Source organism: Osmerus mordax, chromosome 11, assembly GCF_038355195.1.
Source record: "Osmerus mordax isolate fOsmMor3 chromosome 11, fOsmMor3.pri, whole genome shotgun sequence".
Classification (NCBI taxonomy): domain Eukaryota; kingdom Metazoa; phylum Chordata; class Actinopteri; order Osmeriformes; family Osmeridae; genus Osmerus; species Osmerus mordax.
This window is the reverse complement of record NC_090060.1, coordinates 9057233-9070464: the sequence shown is the minus strand read 5'-3', so window position 1 is coordinate 9070464 and position 13232 is coordinate 9057233. Positions and strand designations below refer to the sequence as shown.

General features: G+C 45.0%; 3 protein-coding genes across 5 annotated transcripts; 1 reads left to right on the top strand and 2 right to left on the bottom strand.

Annotated features, from left to right (window-relative positions):
- Nucleotides 1-184: 184 nt before the first annotated feature.
- tmem199 (transmembrane protein 199) lies at nt 185-2276 on the top strand. Its single transcript, XM_067246404.1, has 6 exons — nt 185-639; nt 910-983; nt 1109-1198; nt 1505-1547; nt 1674-1786; nt 1873-2276. The coding sequence occupies exons 1-6, from the start codon at nt 456-458 to the stop codon at nt 1966-1968; spliced, it is 600 nt and encodes a 199-aa protein (XP_067102505.1). The 5' UTR covers nt 185-455; the 3' UTR covers nt 1969-2276.
- Nucleotides 2277-3843: 1567 nt separating this feature from the next.
- sebox (SEBOX homeobox) lies at nt 3844-5356 on the bottom strand. Its single transcript, XM_067247005.1, has 3 exons — nt 5230-5356; nt 4541-4743; nt 3844-4443 (listed from the first exon to the last, which is right to left on the bottom strand). Exons 1-3 carry the CDS (start codon nt 5354-5356, stop codon nt 3844-3846), a joined length of 930 nt encoding a protein of 309 aa, XP_067103106.1.
- Nucleotides 5357-5535: 179 nt separating this feature from the next.
- On the bottom strand, nt 5536-12351 carry smtnl (smoothelin, like). 3 transcript variants are annotated; one of them, XR_010877767.1, is made up of 11 exons: nt 12269-12351; nt 10939-11860; nt 9640-9748; nt 9221-9487; nt 8960-9022; nt 8744-8801; nt 8473-8616; nt 8248-8371; nt 7901-8052; nt 6260-7378; nt 5536-5712 (listed from the first exon to the last, which is right to left on the bottom strand). XR_010877767.1 is itself a non-coding variant. In XM_067246117.1 (10 exons), exons 2-10 carry the CDS (start codon nt 11596-11598, stop codon nt 7252-7254), a joined length of 1704 nt encoding a protein of 567 aa, XP_067102218.1. In that variant the 5' UTR covers nt 11599-11860; nt 12269-12351; the 3' UTR covers nt 6025-7251. The 3 variants fall into 3 exon arrangements, 2 of the variants coding, with proteins under 2 accessions (XP_067102218.1, XP_067102219.1); XM_067246117.1 differs by lacking the exon at nt 5536-5712 and having other exon boundaries at nt 6025-7378; XM_067246118.1 differs by lacking the exon at nt 5536-5712 and having other exon boundaries at nt 6025-7378; nt 8248-8368.
- Between the last annotated feature and the right edge of the window lie 881 nt (nt 12352-13232).

The window sequence follows — 13232 nt, the reverse complement described above, 5'->3', positions numbered from 1 at the left end:
GGACATAGAGTGTCATTTATTTCAAAGCTGATTATAGGCTACTACTATTTCAGTGACAAAGAGATGGAAAATGGAGAAGCATTATTGGAAATATGACCTGGCTGAGCAACACCCAGTCCAACCTGCAGGGGCAGGCAATATTTCTGACATCGGAAAGGAGGAAGAAAAAAACAAAAATAACAGCAGTCACATGACATGGATTGAATATGGCTGCGTTCTTAGACTTCCTCGGCAGATGATTTTACATCTAAAATCTTATTCGTTTTGTGATTTCATTAGGAATATGAAGAATTGTTATCTCGTACATGGGTACATTTTGTTCATTGTGTATGCCCGCTAGTTAATCTGCCATTTTGCGAAGAGAACCGCACCTCATCGTTTAGCTCAGCTATAGCCACCTCAGGTAGTTAGAGCTACGAATTCTAAAACAACTCACCATTTGTTAAGATATAACGATGGCATCGTCTTTTGTGATTGGTACCAAATTTCGCGAGAGATTGAACGATTTACTTGGACAGTCTAACCTAGCTGTTCCTCCCGAACTTCGCGAGGAACTTCGGAACATCGTCGAAAAGGAGGAACCATCTACCCTGACCTTCCGAACAGCAAGAACAATTCACAAGTGTCTTCAAGAGAACGGTTTGTAGTGAGTCTGATGGCGGTATAGTTTGAGCCCCTGCAATAGTAGGTACTAGTAGTAAACATATCAGTGTTCTGGGTCATTCGAGGTATAAATCACATTCGTATAGAAAAGTGGTTCAATATGTTTTGTCGGTACCTTTTTGTTAAAACAGGAATTATAGTGTGCCCAAGCAACACTAGCTCTGCCTTGGTACTGAACAGTAGTAGTGTTCTGTATCCTATACGGTTCTGTATATGTCATTGGGGCTAAATAAGCTTTACTTCCAGGTCATCCAGTTTTCCTTCATGATCTCCTGGAGGACAGTATCTTGTTCCTGCCACAGGTGGAGATGCCACCCAGGGTGAGTTACACATCTTATCTTCCTTTGTCTGTCTGACCTCCTGGCTGGAAGTGTCAAACCACTTGCATAGCTCCAGGAGTCAATGGGGCCTACAAATGTGTTAGTGTTTCTGTGTGATTAAACAGAACCCTGAGCTGGTGGCTCGTCTGGAGAAGATCAAAGCCAAGCTGGCTAATGAGGAGTACAATAGGATCACACGAAACGTCAATGCACAGGTAAATACAAGCGCTGTTATGTGCCATTTGTAACAAGCACAAAGACAGGTACATTTGAATTCTTTATACTGCTCCTCTTGACCGTTTCCTAGCAGTCTAACTCCTTTGTGGTGGTTCTAATAAATTTGGTACCAGATAGGAACTCTGGTCCAATAACTTGTGAGCACTGAACACAGAGAGGAAAAATGGTGTATACAGTTTTAGATTTTCAAGAGAAAAAAACATTCAGCTATATTTTTGCGTTTGGGCGGGGGTTATAGTTATAAAAGTATAACAGGATGTTTTGAATGATTTTGTGTACCCCAGGAAATCAATCGCCATGGCACTTTAGCAGACTTTGGAAGGGAAGGTTGGTGTCCATACAGCACTGAGCATACCTGACTTATAAATATCTCCAACCCTAACCTCTATCACTCTGAACCTAACCCTCTCACCCCATCTATTGTGTGATTATCTTATCTCTGTCTCTCCTCAGTGCGATCCGCCAAGGCTGTTGTTGTAACAGTCTTCAACTTCCTGGTGACAGTAGCAGCTACGTTCGCCTGTTCCTACATGGGCAGCCAGTACCTGTTCACAGAGACAGCAGCAGTATGCACATTATTTTGTGTATATATCTGTTATATGTGGGGTTGTGTGTGTTCTTGAGAATAATATTTGCTGTCTGTGTGTTTCAGAGGGTGATAGCTGCTGTGATCGCTGCCTCTGTGGTTGGCCTAGCAGAACTCTATGTTCTAGTGAGGACAATGGAGGGGGAGCTTGGAGAACCCTAGGATTTGTGGAAGGAGAAGGGAAACCCTATCAACCATAGGAGTCTGGAAGCCTTCAAACCATGGTTCAGATTAACATTCCAGCTGTTTAGGCTGATAAATGGACTAAACTATAAATATTACACTTAAATGGTCAGATTCAATCAACATTGTACACTGTACCCAACTACTGTTTTTAAAATAATTTGTTGTGTTTGTCATATTTATTTGCCCTAATCTGTTTTTGTGGTCTAAAAATCCTGTTCTGTCTCACAATGTGGGGTGAAAGTTAACGGTTCCATGAGTTAATAAAGTGTTCAGTTGCCCCTGCTATCTTTGTGTTTGGTATGGTACCAATACTTATTCAAGTATTCACTGCCTTTGCCATGACGGCAGTAGGTGTGCCAAGCCTATAGCATCATACTCAAAAAGACTTGAGGCTGTAATTGCTGACAAAGGTGCTTCAACAAGGTATTGAGAAAAGGCTGTGAATTATTTTAGTTCTTAATTTTTTCACCTGGTCATTATGGGTGTAGAATTTAAAGGGGAAAAAATGTATCAATTTTGGAATAAGGAATGAATAAATGTGGAGAAAGTGAAGCGCTGTGATTACTTTCCAGATGCATTGTAGCTTGATAGTTAAGAGTTCTGTTCTGGTGCTAAACGAGTATCTGTGAGTCTGTGCTGCTATGTAGAATTCTGACCAGTTGTCAGATGTGCAGGTACTATCAGTCGTAGGTTAGGCTATGTCCAGGACAGGGTGAGGGTGGGTGTGTACTGGACTGCTGATCTGTCAGGGGTAAGAGGCCTTCTATGGCCCAGGGAACAAAAACAACCAATTACAATGTCCCTCTGTGAGCCAGAGTAGGAAAAGTCTAAATCCTCCACAACAACAGAGATCTCCTGTCAGGATGCAAAACAATTCTAATATTATATCTAAAGATCTGATCCTGCCCCACTGTACCAATATCTGATCAGTAAATAAGCATTTGTCCTTTCATCTCAACTGAAAGATTAAACCATGTAACTACATCTGGAATACAAAAAAGTATCTAAGATCTGAGATTTGACACCAGGATTAAGGGTTTATTGAAAGATGATTTGGTATTAAAGATTATTATGATATGCAGAGATCAGTGTCCAGCAGTCTCCTGTCATATTTGTCCTGTAGACTCACATATAACAATTCAGTGCAGAACCTAAATCCAGCCAGAATTAAAGCTAAGCTGGTAGATTCTGAGCTCCAGTTCTAATTTATTTCTTATTATTCATTTTCCCCTCTGTCCATCTCATACTTACAGGGAAAAAAATCTACAGAGAATAATTATATCTGTCGTGGTATCTTTCCACAAGGAATCATTTTAATCTGGATATTTTGAAAGATAATACTCCCCAAAGAGCTAAACATTTCAAGGATCAAATCTCTGGTCAGATAGTGGGTCTCTACAACCAGATAAGTTTGTCTAAACAACTGGCTTAATGTTTTTCATATCAGCTAGCTTCTCATGTCACAACATACACAGCCAATACAGTCTTTCTAAACACCACAGACTACTGAACATAATGTAAACTGAACGGGAAACTGTTTAAATTCTTAATTTTGCTAATTAGATATCACACTTACAAGATGGCAAACGACACACACACTACTTGATGTAAAAAGTATTGCTGCTTAGTTACCACAGTTTGGTCACTGTAAAAACAAATACACATGATGGACAGGAGAGTCATGAAGGAGTTTTAGATGGGGAAGAGAAGGCAGGGATGCTCCCATCATCCATTTCCAGTCTTGATGTAATTGTTCTGTTTCAGAATGGTCAATTTATAACAATGCAATGAGTTTTTAATTTATGGTGTGGATATCAGGGGAGGCATAGTCACAGTCAGGAGCGATAGGGTTCAGAACTCCAGAAAGTTGGTGACGATGGCAGCGTTGTAGATGAGGTCAGAAATGTAGCCCATGGAGGTCTGTGTCTGGGCAGGGCCCATGTCCCAGTACATCTGCTGAGGGTTGGATGGCACCACCTGGTCCACTGAACAGTGAGCCCCATACCTGGTGGCACCACCAGCCAGACTCTGGGACGTGTAGTTCCTGAACCCTGAGGCCATGGCACAGGCCTGATAAGGTTGTGAAGTGTGAGGATGTCTGAGCATGGCTGCAGGGGCAGGCAAGGCTCCCAGGGGAAGGCGACAGTCGTCCTCCCAGAGGAGAGACTCTGACAAGTTGGGAGAGACGGGCGGGGGCTGGCGGGAGGTTGGGTAGTTGCAGAGGTTGCGCCAGTCAGAGCAGAACAGCTGCTGCAGTCCATCCTCACACTGGCTCTGGTCCGGCCTGAACAGCTCCATGGCAGGGGTGGAGGAAAATGAGGAGGGCCCAGGAGAGCGAACTCTGGCCCGGAGTTGGCAGGCTGCAGGTGCACATCCTCCATGAACAACCTTGGTTGACTTAAGGAGTCTACCACTCTTGATGCTCCTGGCACGTCTGTTTTGGAACCACACCTATAACACAAGCATAAAGATCAGGGTAAATCCATCGCCCGTGTCAAGAGCGGCCTTTCAAACTGACCTTATCAGAGGGCATTAATTAGTTACCAACCTGGATTTTGCTTTCGGGAAGACGAGTGTGCGCTGCCAAGCGCTCACGGAGGGTAATATCTGGGTATGGCGTCATGGCGAACGCTTGCTCAAGTTCCGATAATTGTGCACGGCTGAAGATGGTTCTTTTGCGTTTCCGCTGACCTTCACTATATCCGCCTCGTTCAGGCGACGGGACAGCGGCAGACCCATCACTTCTCATGTCTGCATGGCAAATGATTCAGTATAGTAACAAACAAAATCCCATTTGAGGTTAAAACTCAATTTCCGTTTGAGCAATAGCTCAATCCGAAACTTATTGGGGTGCCCTGGTGGGTCACCGGATAAGAGCACATAATGGCTAAAGACGCAGGGGCCCATACTAGATTCCCTCACGGACCATTAGCCTCTTCCTTCTCTCCCTGCTTTCCTGTCTCTATAAATAAAGCCGACAAGTTTTAGCCTTAAATACAGGTGAAGGAATAATATTTTATTATCATACATCATCTCAATAAAACTCGACAGATATTAACATGTATCAATAAGAAAAAATGACATTTGAGATTTGAGAAAATGTATAGTAAATTCTATCAAATATGTTCTTTACTTTAGGTGGGTCTATATTAATTAATGTTCGTTGTTGTCATTACTATGGAAAACAGTGTTAGTCTAACTTTTTGATTTTAGATTTAAAAAGCATTTCCACCATACCTTTACCGTCATCTTGGTCTCCAAAAGGCGCAGTAAAGTCTCTGTGGTCAGTGTATGCACGCTCAGGAAAGTCTGGGTGGGCAAAAAGAGCCATATTCTGTCTATGATCAACTTGGCCAGATGTCATGGGTAAATATGCACCCGGTGCTGGGTAGTGAAGATCCCTTTATACCCCACGCACGCAGTCGCTCACCCCGAATCAATCTGCGCATGGTTCAGGTGTTAGGGGCTTGTAATATTGAGTCCGTCTCTTTAATCCTCATCGCTATTTCCCGGGCAGAAAGGCGACGATATTAAGCTGCGGTTTCCGCTGCTGTTGATTTCTGACACTCCGCGTGGATCTGTTTGTCAGATGATGGTCCGATGGGCCATCCATGTGGAAACCCCGTTGAGATGACTGCTTGGCGCACGGACTGAGCAGGACGTCCAGGGACTAGGTGGCCAGAGGTTCTGTAGAATCGTCGGGTCTGAACAAACCCGGGCCTACCGGGCAGAACATTAGAAAAACTGTTGTCTGTAAATTTACTTTTGACTCTTTGAGTTGTTCATATAACCTATGCTTTCTTTTGATTTAAAAGTGAATAGGCAACCTGTGTAGTAGGAAGGAACCAAGTAGCCTATAATTATCTAAACGGTTAAGACACTTGGGTAGTGACCGACTAAACCGTTTCATGCGTAATTCATGTCAGACGTAGAATAGGTTGATATAGTGTTTGTGAAGATTTTAGACCTTGCGAATGTTTACACAGTAATTGAGATCAATCAGTGAACAATTCCGCTTTGTGGTGTCGCATTCATTAATGTTAATTATGATCTATAAAAAAATAAATGATACAATCTTTTCAGTAACCCTTGGGACAGTTAAGGCATTGTGTAGTTCCCTCAGTTACATGTGGTACTGGATTTTGAGTACATGTGAATCCCCATGACACTTCAGTATAGACTGCCATAGCGCAAATACGTTTTACATGTTGTAAAAAACTAAAGTATGATTTATGGCATATCTGCACATTGAAAGGTCACTGTCTACCTGTGTTTCTGATACTGTGTTTGTTGTCCTTCCTTCCTCATTAAGAGCTCTGTGAGGTGGCCTAAGCCCTGGTTGAGGGGCTTACGGCTAAACAATAAAAAAAAACAACAGATGCATCCTTTAGACAAGCTTTGTCTTATAACTCATGTTGTCCCACAGAACCAAATGATGACAGTTGAGAAACTGAATAAAAATAGAACTATGATCAAGTGACTGTTACAGTTGTCACATACTATGGCATTTGTCAGTCTCATCCCAAAAGCCATGCGCTGTCCAGTGCACTAATCTGAGGACATTTTTCATTTCCCAATTTTATCCTGCTATGTCAATAGATAATCTAAACCTCAAACATACACACTGTAGAAAGTCAGAGAGGCATACATACTCACACACATAGTCAGAGAAACAGTCAGATACTTGACAGAAATAGTCAAGTATCTATTTTCAGGGCTTATTGTTTTGCACTGTCTCAGGGCTTGCAGTTGTCCATAGCTTCACTCCAGGGTGTATCTGTGTCTCTTATTAGTCTTGTGAGACCTCATGGTGATGAGACTGCAGTGCTGCTGAAGTGTTCTGTTTTTACCATCAGGGGTCAGTGTAGTCTGTCCAGAATCTGTCCAACTGTGCAGCTCTCTTGCTAACCCCAGGAGAGAGAGTTGGGACAGTTATGGAAGAGGGAAGGGTTGTCCTTCAGCAGGTCTGAATGGGTCAAAGGAAGGAGAGCATCCAGGCTGTAGTCGGGAATTTGGGACTGGGAGTAGGCTTGGATTGGGAACAGAGTATAGGGTGTAGTGTTGGATATGGGACTGGGCCTGCAGTGTAGTGGATATGTTACTGAGCCCAGGGTAGGGTGTGGTGGTGGATATGGTTGTGGGCCCAGGGTAGGGTGTGGTGGTGGATATGGTTGTGGGCCCAGGGTATGGGTGTGGTGGTGGATATGGTTGTGGGCCCAGATAGGGTGTAGTAGTGGATGTGGGACTGGGTCTGGGTTATCACTCAAACTTCCTCAGGTGGTTGTAGAGGGACTGGACGTAGGTAAAGACACACATGGGGTCTGGCTTTCTGCCCATCACCATCATATCCTCCACCTCGATCAGACGGTCGCAGTTTGCCTTCTCCCTGGAACAACAATATTGGTCAGTGGGGCTGACCTTAACTAACTGAACAAGACAGAAGTGAAGAGGAGTAAAGGGGAGGAGAGAGAAGGAAGGCATGGAGAAGAGGATGGAGGGTGGGGAACTTCCAGACAGACAATCTAGACAGAGATGCAAACGGAAATTTTGTAATGTAATCCCAAGTGTTTTAATGCATGAGCGCTATTAATGATTTTCATGGACTGTGACTAGTCAGAAAGTGATTCTATGAATCTTGTTTCTATTTGTGGTTGTGCGTGCAGGACACTCTGCCCCTCTAAAGTTACCCATGGAAAACGCTTTAAAAGAGCACATGTGTTTGATAAACAGTTGAAGGCACCAGGCTCATTTGGTTTATCTATTATGATCAGTCAGAGGTGCTCTATTCTTGTAAACCAGAGCTGCTCTGTTCTAAATAAATAAAGCTGGTGCTGTAATTGTGTCATTTTACATTTAGTATTTGTTGTCGGTTCAGGGAAAACACAATTTTTTGACATATGCTTCTTACTCTGCGGTACGGAAGGCCAACTCAAAGTTGTGTTTGCGGTTGGCAGGAGTCAGGAGGTTGTAATCAAACTCTGTTGGGAAGAAGGAATGGACCAGTGCACAAAAAGCCATGCCGTCACTCCAAGTAGATGAAAAGTTCTGGATGTCGATATTCTGTTGAATATGAGGAAGTGAGGTGAGGTTAAAAGAATGTGTCCGTGTACAAAGTAAACAAGACATGAGAACAAACCAGATATGTGAAAACATTGAAATAAATAAATATTATACTTCACTACCAGGTAAACACAATAGTAATTAAACACTGGTATAAAAAGTTCACGTGGTCGCCTGAGACTGAAGCATGTTTACCTGGTAGCCTATGGTTTTGGAGCGACACCACTCCAGGAGGATCTGTTTGATGCTGCTGGCACTGGAAACTCCAAAACTCTGAGAACGTTTTAGCTTTGGCTTGGAGTCCACAGTTTTAGGCCTACTAAGAGGGGGAGGGAGAGAGTAAGAGACTGACAGGTCAGAAAAACAAGCAGACACCAGCCAGATGCTGAGATCACGGATGAAGGTTTATTCAGCAGTTACCTGTCCGCTTCAGAATCAAGCTTCTCAAAGAGTGGTCGGCGCACCTGCGCACCGATGTTTCGGGGCAGAGTCTGTGACCTTACTAGCTCCCGCCTTCTCTCCACACCCCTCCCCAGAGACACACCTCTGCTCACATCCATGACCCTGAGACAGACACATATGTTAGGCAGACAGACAGACCAGATGCAGATACAGTCAGGCAGACCGACAGATAGAACAGCAATAAAGTCATGTTTGAATGCAGTCAGCTGGACTAAATATTTGAACTTGCCTCTCTGTATCAAGCTGGTGCAGACCACAACTGACTGACTGACGGGTTGCGGACCTGTCTGCAAAGGACACACAAGCAGAGTTGACCATAGAGATGAAAACCGCACCACACAAGGTATTAGGTCTAGTTCTAGTTCTTGATAATCCTTTTGATGCATACCTGTTCCTAGTTCGAGGTGCATTTAGTGAATTTACAGAAGCTGCTTCACACTCTTACCTTGAAGTTGTGGAGAACCCAGCGCTCTGATGGGAGATGGAGTCAAAGTCTTCATTAAGGAAACTACAATAGAAGGAGAAGAGTCACAGTAATGGATTAGTCAGAGAGTTACGTGGAATGTGGAGGTGTACAGAAGAGGCCTTCATCACACCTCGCCTCAGTTAACAATTGAAATTGAAAGCTCTTTGTGAGTCAGTTTTAGGTGAAGGACTTGCTTGCTAAGATGTAGATAAGCAATAATTAGATTGATCTCTCTCTTACCTGGCTGTGAGAGAGTCTCTGGGGTTTGTAGAGGCTGCTTGTTGTTACCAGTTGATTGACTAAGGGGCAGGGGCTCTGAGACATGCAAGGGACTGACAGGATTACTGGAGGACTCAGGGATGTTCATGAGGGAGGTTGCTGAGGCTTCAGACACCTTGGTTGTGGCAGTTATGGGCAGGTGTGGCATCGGTATGGCAACAGATGCAGCATGTTGGTGTGGGCCGTCAGTGTCTTGCAGGCTCTTCCCAAAGAGCATGGTTGAATGTTCTGATTGAAAGAACGAATACACATGCATTTACCAAGAACAAATATAACATATATGCTGCTGTTCTAAGTTCTTAGGACGCACCCCTTTGAGGTTGAGTACATTCTTCTGGTAAAGGTTAATGTTGGGGAACCTGGGTGAGTGGGAGTTTTACCTGGGTGAGAAGAGTGTTTGTCTGGAGTTGTAAATGGTTTGTCTGAGGCAATAGAGTGTCCATTCTCAAGCCCAGAGGAGGGAGGAGCTGGTTCCTCACGTTCAATACTCTGCAAAGCACACAGACAGAAATGCCATCACACTGCACTATTAACAGGCAGTCTAATATCACAAGAATCTGGCAAAAAGCATTTTCAGTAACTTCTCTCTCGCTCTCTCTTTCACTCTACATCCCTCTCTCTCTTTTAAAGAGACAGTACACACATAAAAATACAGACATACAGCATATACAAAATAGTGAGAGATAGAGTCTAAGATATCTCATCACAGAGGAATGTGACCGGGGTATGTGTTTTCCCCTCTGTGTGCGTGACAGTGTGTGAGTGGAGAGCGGAGGAGGGAGCTGTATACTCTTGTATGTCAGAGATGGGGAGAAACGCATTAACCTGGAAAATATACTGTCTTTAACTGAGTAAGTTCCAGGATGTGCGTGATGCCTGTGTCTGGGTTTTGTCACTGTGACAGGGTTAGTGTGGTCTGATGGATTTTCCACAGAGAACTCTCAGATAACACACACACCTCTTATCTATCTATTAGTCACATGACCTGTTGAGTTAGTCACACCAGACTCTGTGCTCGGCTCCTTCAGTGTTCTGGCTGGGAGTCAGTCAATGACCAGATTCATATGGTGAGGCTGGACAGCCGCATCCTAAATTTGGCGTTAACTCTAACTAGGTATGGCAGAGAAGAAGCAGTGCTAAAAGTCAGGTGTCTGGGTGTGTATGAGTTCGACAGGTGTGGATGTGCAGTAACAACTTGTGAAGCTGATGGCAGGTCTACACACATTCCCCTGGCAGCTCTCTAGCTGTGGCTACACGGCTGCTTATCAGAGTCACATCTGTGTGCAGACTGTTGCTTATTCAGAGAGCAGCTTTGAGTGAAAACCAAGGCAAAGAAGTGGTCTCATGATCTGCTCCAGTCAGTTATGATATGAGCCTAACCTGTCATCAGTTGTCAAATCAGTTAACCACAGTGACACAGTAGTAATACTACTAAGCATATTGCGGTAACCAAAAGATATCACATTAACTAGACACAGTTATAATGCCACACACACAATTTAGTCTTGTCATGAAGCTTTAAAAGAAAAACCATCATGCTGTGGGTGGTTATCTCTTGAATTCAAGATAACACCCCCTAACAGAGACCCCAAGCAGAGACAGCATGACAAGCAACTAGTAGGGCACAGAGGAGGTTGATTATTTTGCAGGACACTTGTGTTATTCTGTAGGCTACTCACATTAGTCTTGCTGGACACTGTGAAGGTGGCTTTGCTGGAGAAGCGGGCCGTGGTGGGGCTGGAGACTGGGCCAGTGGGGCTGGAAACTGGGCCAGTGGGGCTGGAAACTGGGCCAGGGGTGGTGGAGACTGAGTCAAAAAGACTGGACACTGGGCCAAGACAGCTTGAGTCTAGACCAGAAGGGGTGGACACTTGAGCTCCCAGACCAGGACCAGGGGGATTACTAGAGCTAATGAGGGAAAAAGGGGGAGATGGGGGACTTGTCTGGCTGATGTTTGACTGTGCTACCTGGGGCTTGGTCTGGGACTGGGTCTGGGTCCTGTTCTGGCCGTGTGTGTCCTGAAGATCCCAGTGGTTGTGGTTGTTCAGCACTGCACTGCGATCCCACAGCTTCCCAGTGAGGAGCTCCACCTGTCGGGTCAGAGTCTCCAATTGAACCCGGAGCTGCCGGTTCTCCTGCTGCAGCTGGGCCACCGCCTGGCCCAACGCCCCCCCCAGCCCTGCCTCCTCTAAGCGCAGCTCCACACCCTGCTTGAAGGTACTAACGTCCATGTGAATCTTCCTGACAGCGTCCCTCAGTGTTCCCTCGTAGCGGGCCAGCACGGCACACACTGTTTCCTCTCCTGACACATCCTCGTCTGTCAGCTGATTGCTGTCCATGCCTGCTCTGGATAGCACACAGGGAGGTAAAGGGACTGGGGGTTGAGAGTCAGGGGTCACGGTCTGTTAACTATCCCTCTGGCAGTAATCTCTGTCTCCCTTCACCAGGCTCCCTGCTGGCTTCTGTCTCTTCCCCAGTCTGGGTTGGGGTGGGGGTGAGGGTAGGCCTTAGATTTAGGGTGCCCACTGGACTGGGGAGAGGCAGGCTGTGAGCAGATGTCTGACCTCCAGATTTCCACAAAGCAGATCTGAGAGGAAAGACCTAAAGACACAGATCTGAAGAGTCAAAACATGTACTAGAAGTGGATCACTTTTCTACAAAACGTCTTCAGACAAAAGCATTGTTCTGACATCTGATAGAAACCTTAAACATTTAAATACTTATATAAATGAATTTAACACAAGTTTGGTTAAGATCCACAAATTCAAACACAACTACACAACATATTATGAGATTTGAGCATGACAGATTCTTAACATGAGAAATGAGTACATAAGTAGAAGACAGAAAAATATTCAAAACTAACAAAAGAACTGCCAGTGAGTCACTTCAACTTTCTTTACTGGGTGTAAATGTGTGTCTGTGTGCATCTGTCTTTCTGTTAGTTTGCATATGGTGTATGTGTGCAATAGCAGAAACCCATATCCCAGTAAAGTTAACCCAACTCACCTCTCAAACTCTGGAATAGTTTCCTCTGTATGTGCCAGCTGTGTGTAGGAGTGTGTGTCTGCTCCGCTCAGCACACAGCTCTCCGCCTCGTCTCCCACGCTCACTGAGGGCGTGAACAGTGCAAAAGAGGGAGGTGGAGAGATAGGAAGAGGGAGGAATGGAGGGATGGAAAAGGAGGGAGAAAGGGACAGAGAGAGGCAGACAGTCGTCCTGTTATGGGACTCTTCTTCTTTATGTTCTCGTCCTGCCATCTCCCCTCCCCCTCTTCACCCCTCCCCATTCTTTGGTGCTGTGAGTGCTGTGATGTTGTTGCAGACCAGAACCATAACCCCCCCCCCCCCCCCCCCCCCCCCTGCGTAACAGGACCCTCTCAGAACAAACATTCCAGATGAGAGATAGAGGTGTGTGTGTGTGTATTGGGGGCACAAATGCCTTCCAGGCCAATGGTGCCAGCATGCAGGGACAGACGGACACATGACACATGATCGGTCAACATACTAGTTGTATTGTGAAGAGGAGAGGTCGCGAAAAGGGTGGGGTGATGGAGGGGGTCTGGTTGGCTGGAAATAATATCCAAGGCAGGAACATTAAAGCGACCAAACAGCAGATGAGAGAGAAGAGATGATCCATAGCTGTCACCTCACACCAGGTCACACAGTGGAGTTCTTGTGCACATCTGGCAGAATGGACAGAAGCATCTGAAGTGTAATATCATGTTGTAAATATATAGCAACAACTCATTGCTTCTGTAATGATAGTTATTGGTTGATGGTATCAACAGGATTAATCTGTAGCTAAGTTGCCTTGCTCCACCACATTCCACTGCCTCTGTAATTTAAATCCCCACCTCCTCCCCCCTGTCCTCCCCCACTGTATGGGGGTAGAGGTTGTAAACTCCACCAGTCTACAGAGTCGACTGCGTCACCACGCTATTAAACTGGAAACTGACATGTCTGCTCAAACT

Excerpts from the sequence above, each read along its gene's own strand:
- tmem199 (XM_067246404.1), top strand. The coding sequence starts at position 456 with ATGGCATCGTCTTTTGTGATTGGTACCAAATTTCGCGAGAGATTGAAC. Across the intron at positions 984-1,108 it reads AGGTGGAGATGCCACCCAGG|AACCCTGAGCTGGTGGCTCG; the intron begins GTGAGTTACACA and ends GTGATTAAACAG. Across the intron at positions 1,548-1,673 it reads AGCAGACTTTGGAAGGGAAG|TGCGATCCGCCAAGGCTGTT; the intron begins GTTGGTGTCCAT and ends GTCTCTCCTCAG.
- sebox (XM_067247005.1), bottom strand. The coding sequence starts at position 5,356 with ATGACATCTGGCCAAGTTGATCATAGACAGAATATGGCTCTTTTTGCC. Across the intron at positions 4,744-5,229 it reads AGACCAAGATGACGGTAAAG|ACATGAGAAGTGATGGGTCT; the intron begins GTATGGTGGAAA and ends TTTGCCATGCAG. Across the intron at positions 4,444-4,540 it reads TTCCCGAAAGCAAAATCCAG|GTGTGGTTCCAAAACAGACG; the intron begins GTTGGTAACTAA and ends CTTGTGTTATAG.
- smtnl (XM_067246117.1), bottom strand. The coding sequence starts at position 11,598 with ATGGACAGCAATCAGCTGACAGACGAGGATGTGTCAGGAGAGGAAACA. Across the intron at positions 9,488-9,639 it reads CAAACACTCTTCTCACCCAG|AACATTCAACCATGCTCTTT; the intron begins GTAAAACTCCCA and ends TCTTTCAATCAG. Across the intron at positions 8,617-8,743 it reads CACCAGCTTGATACAGAGAG|GGTCATGGATGTGAGCAGAG; the intron begins GCAAGTTCAAAT and ends TGTCTGTCTCAG.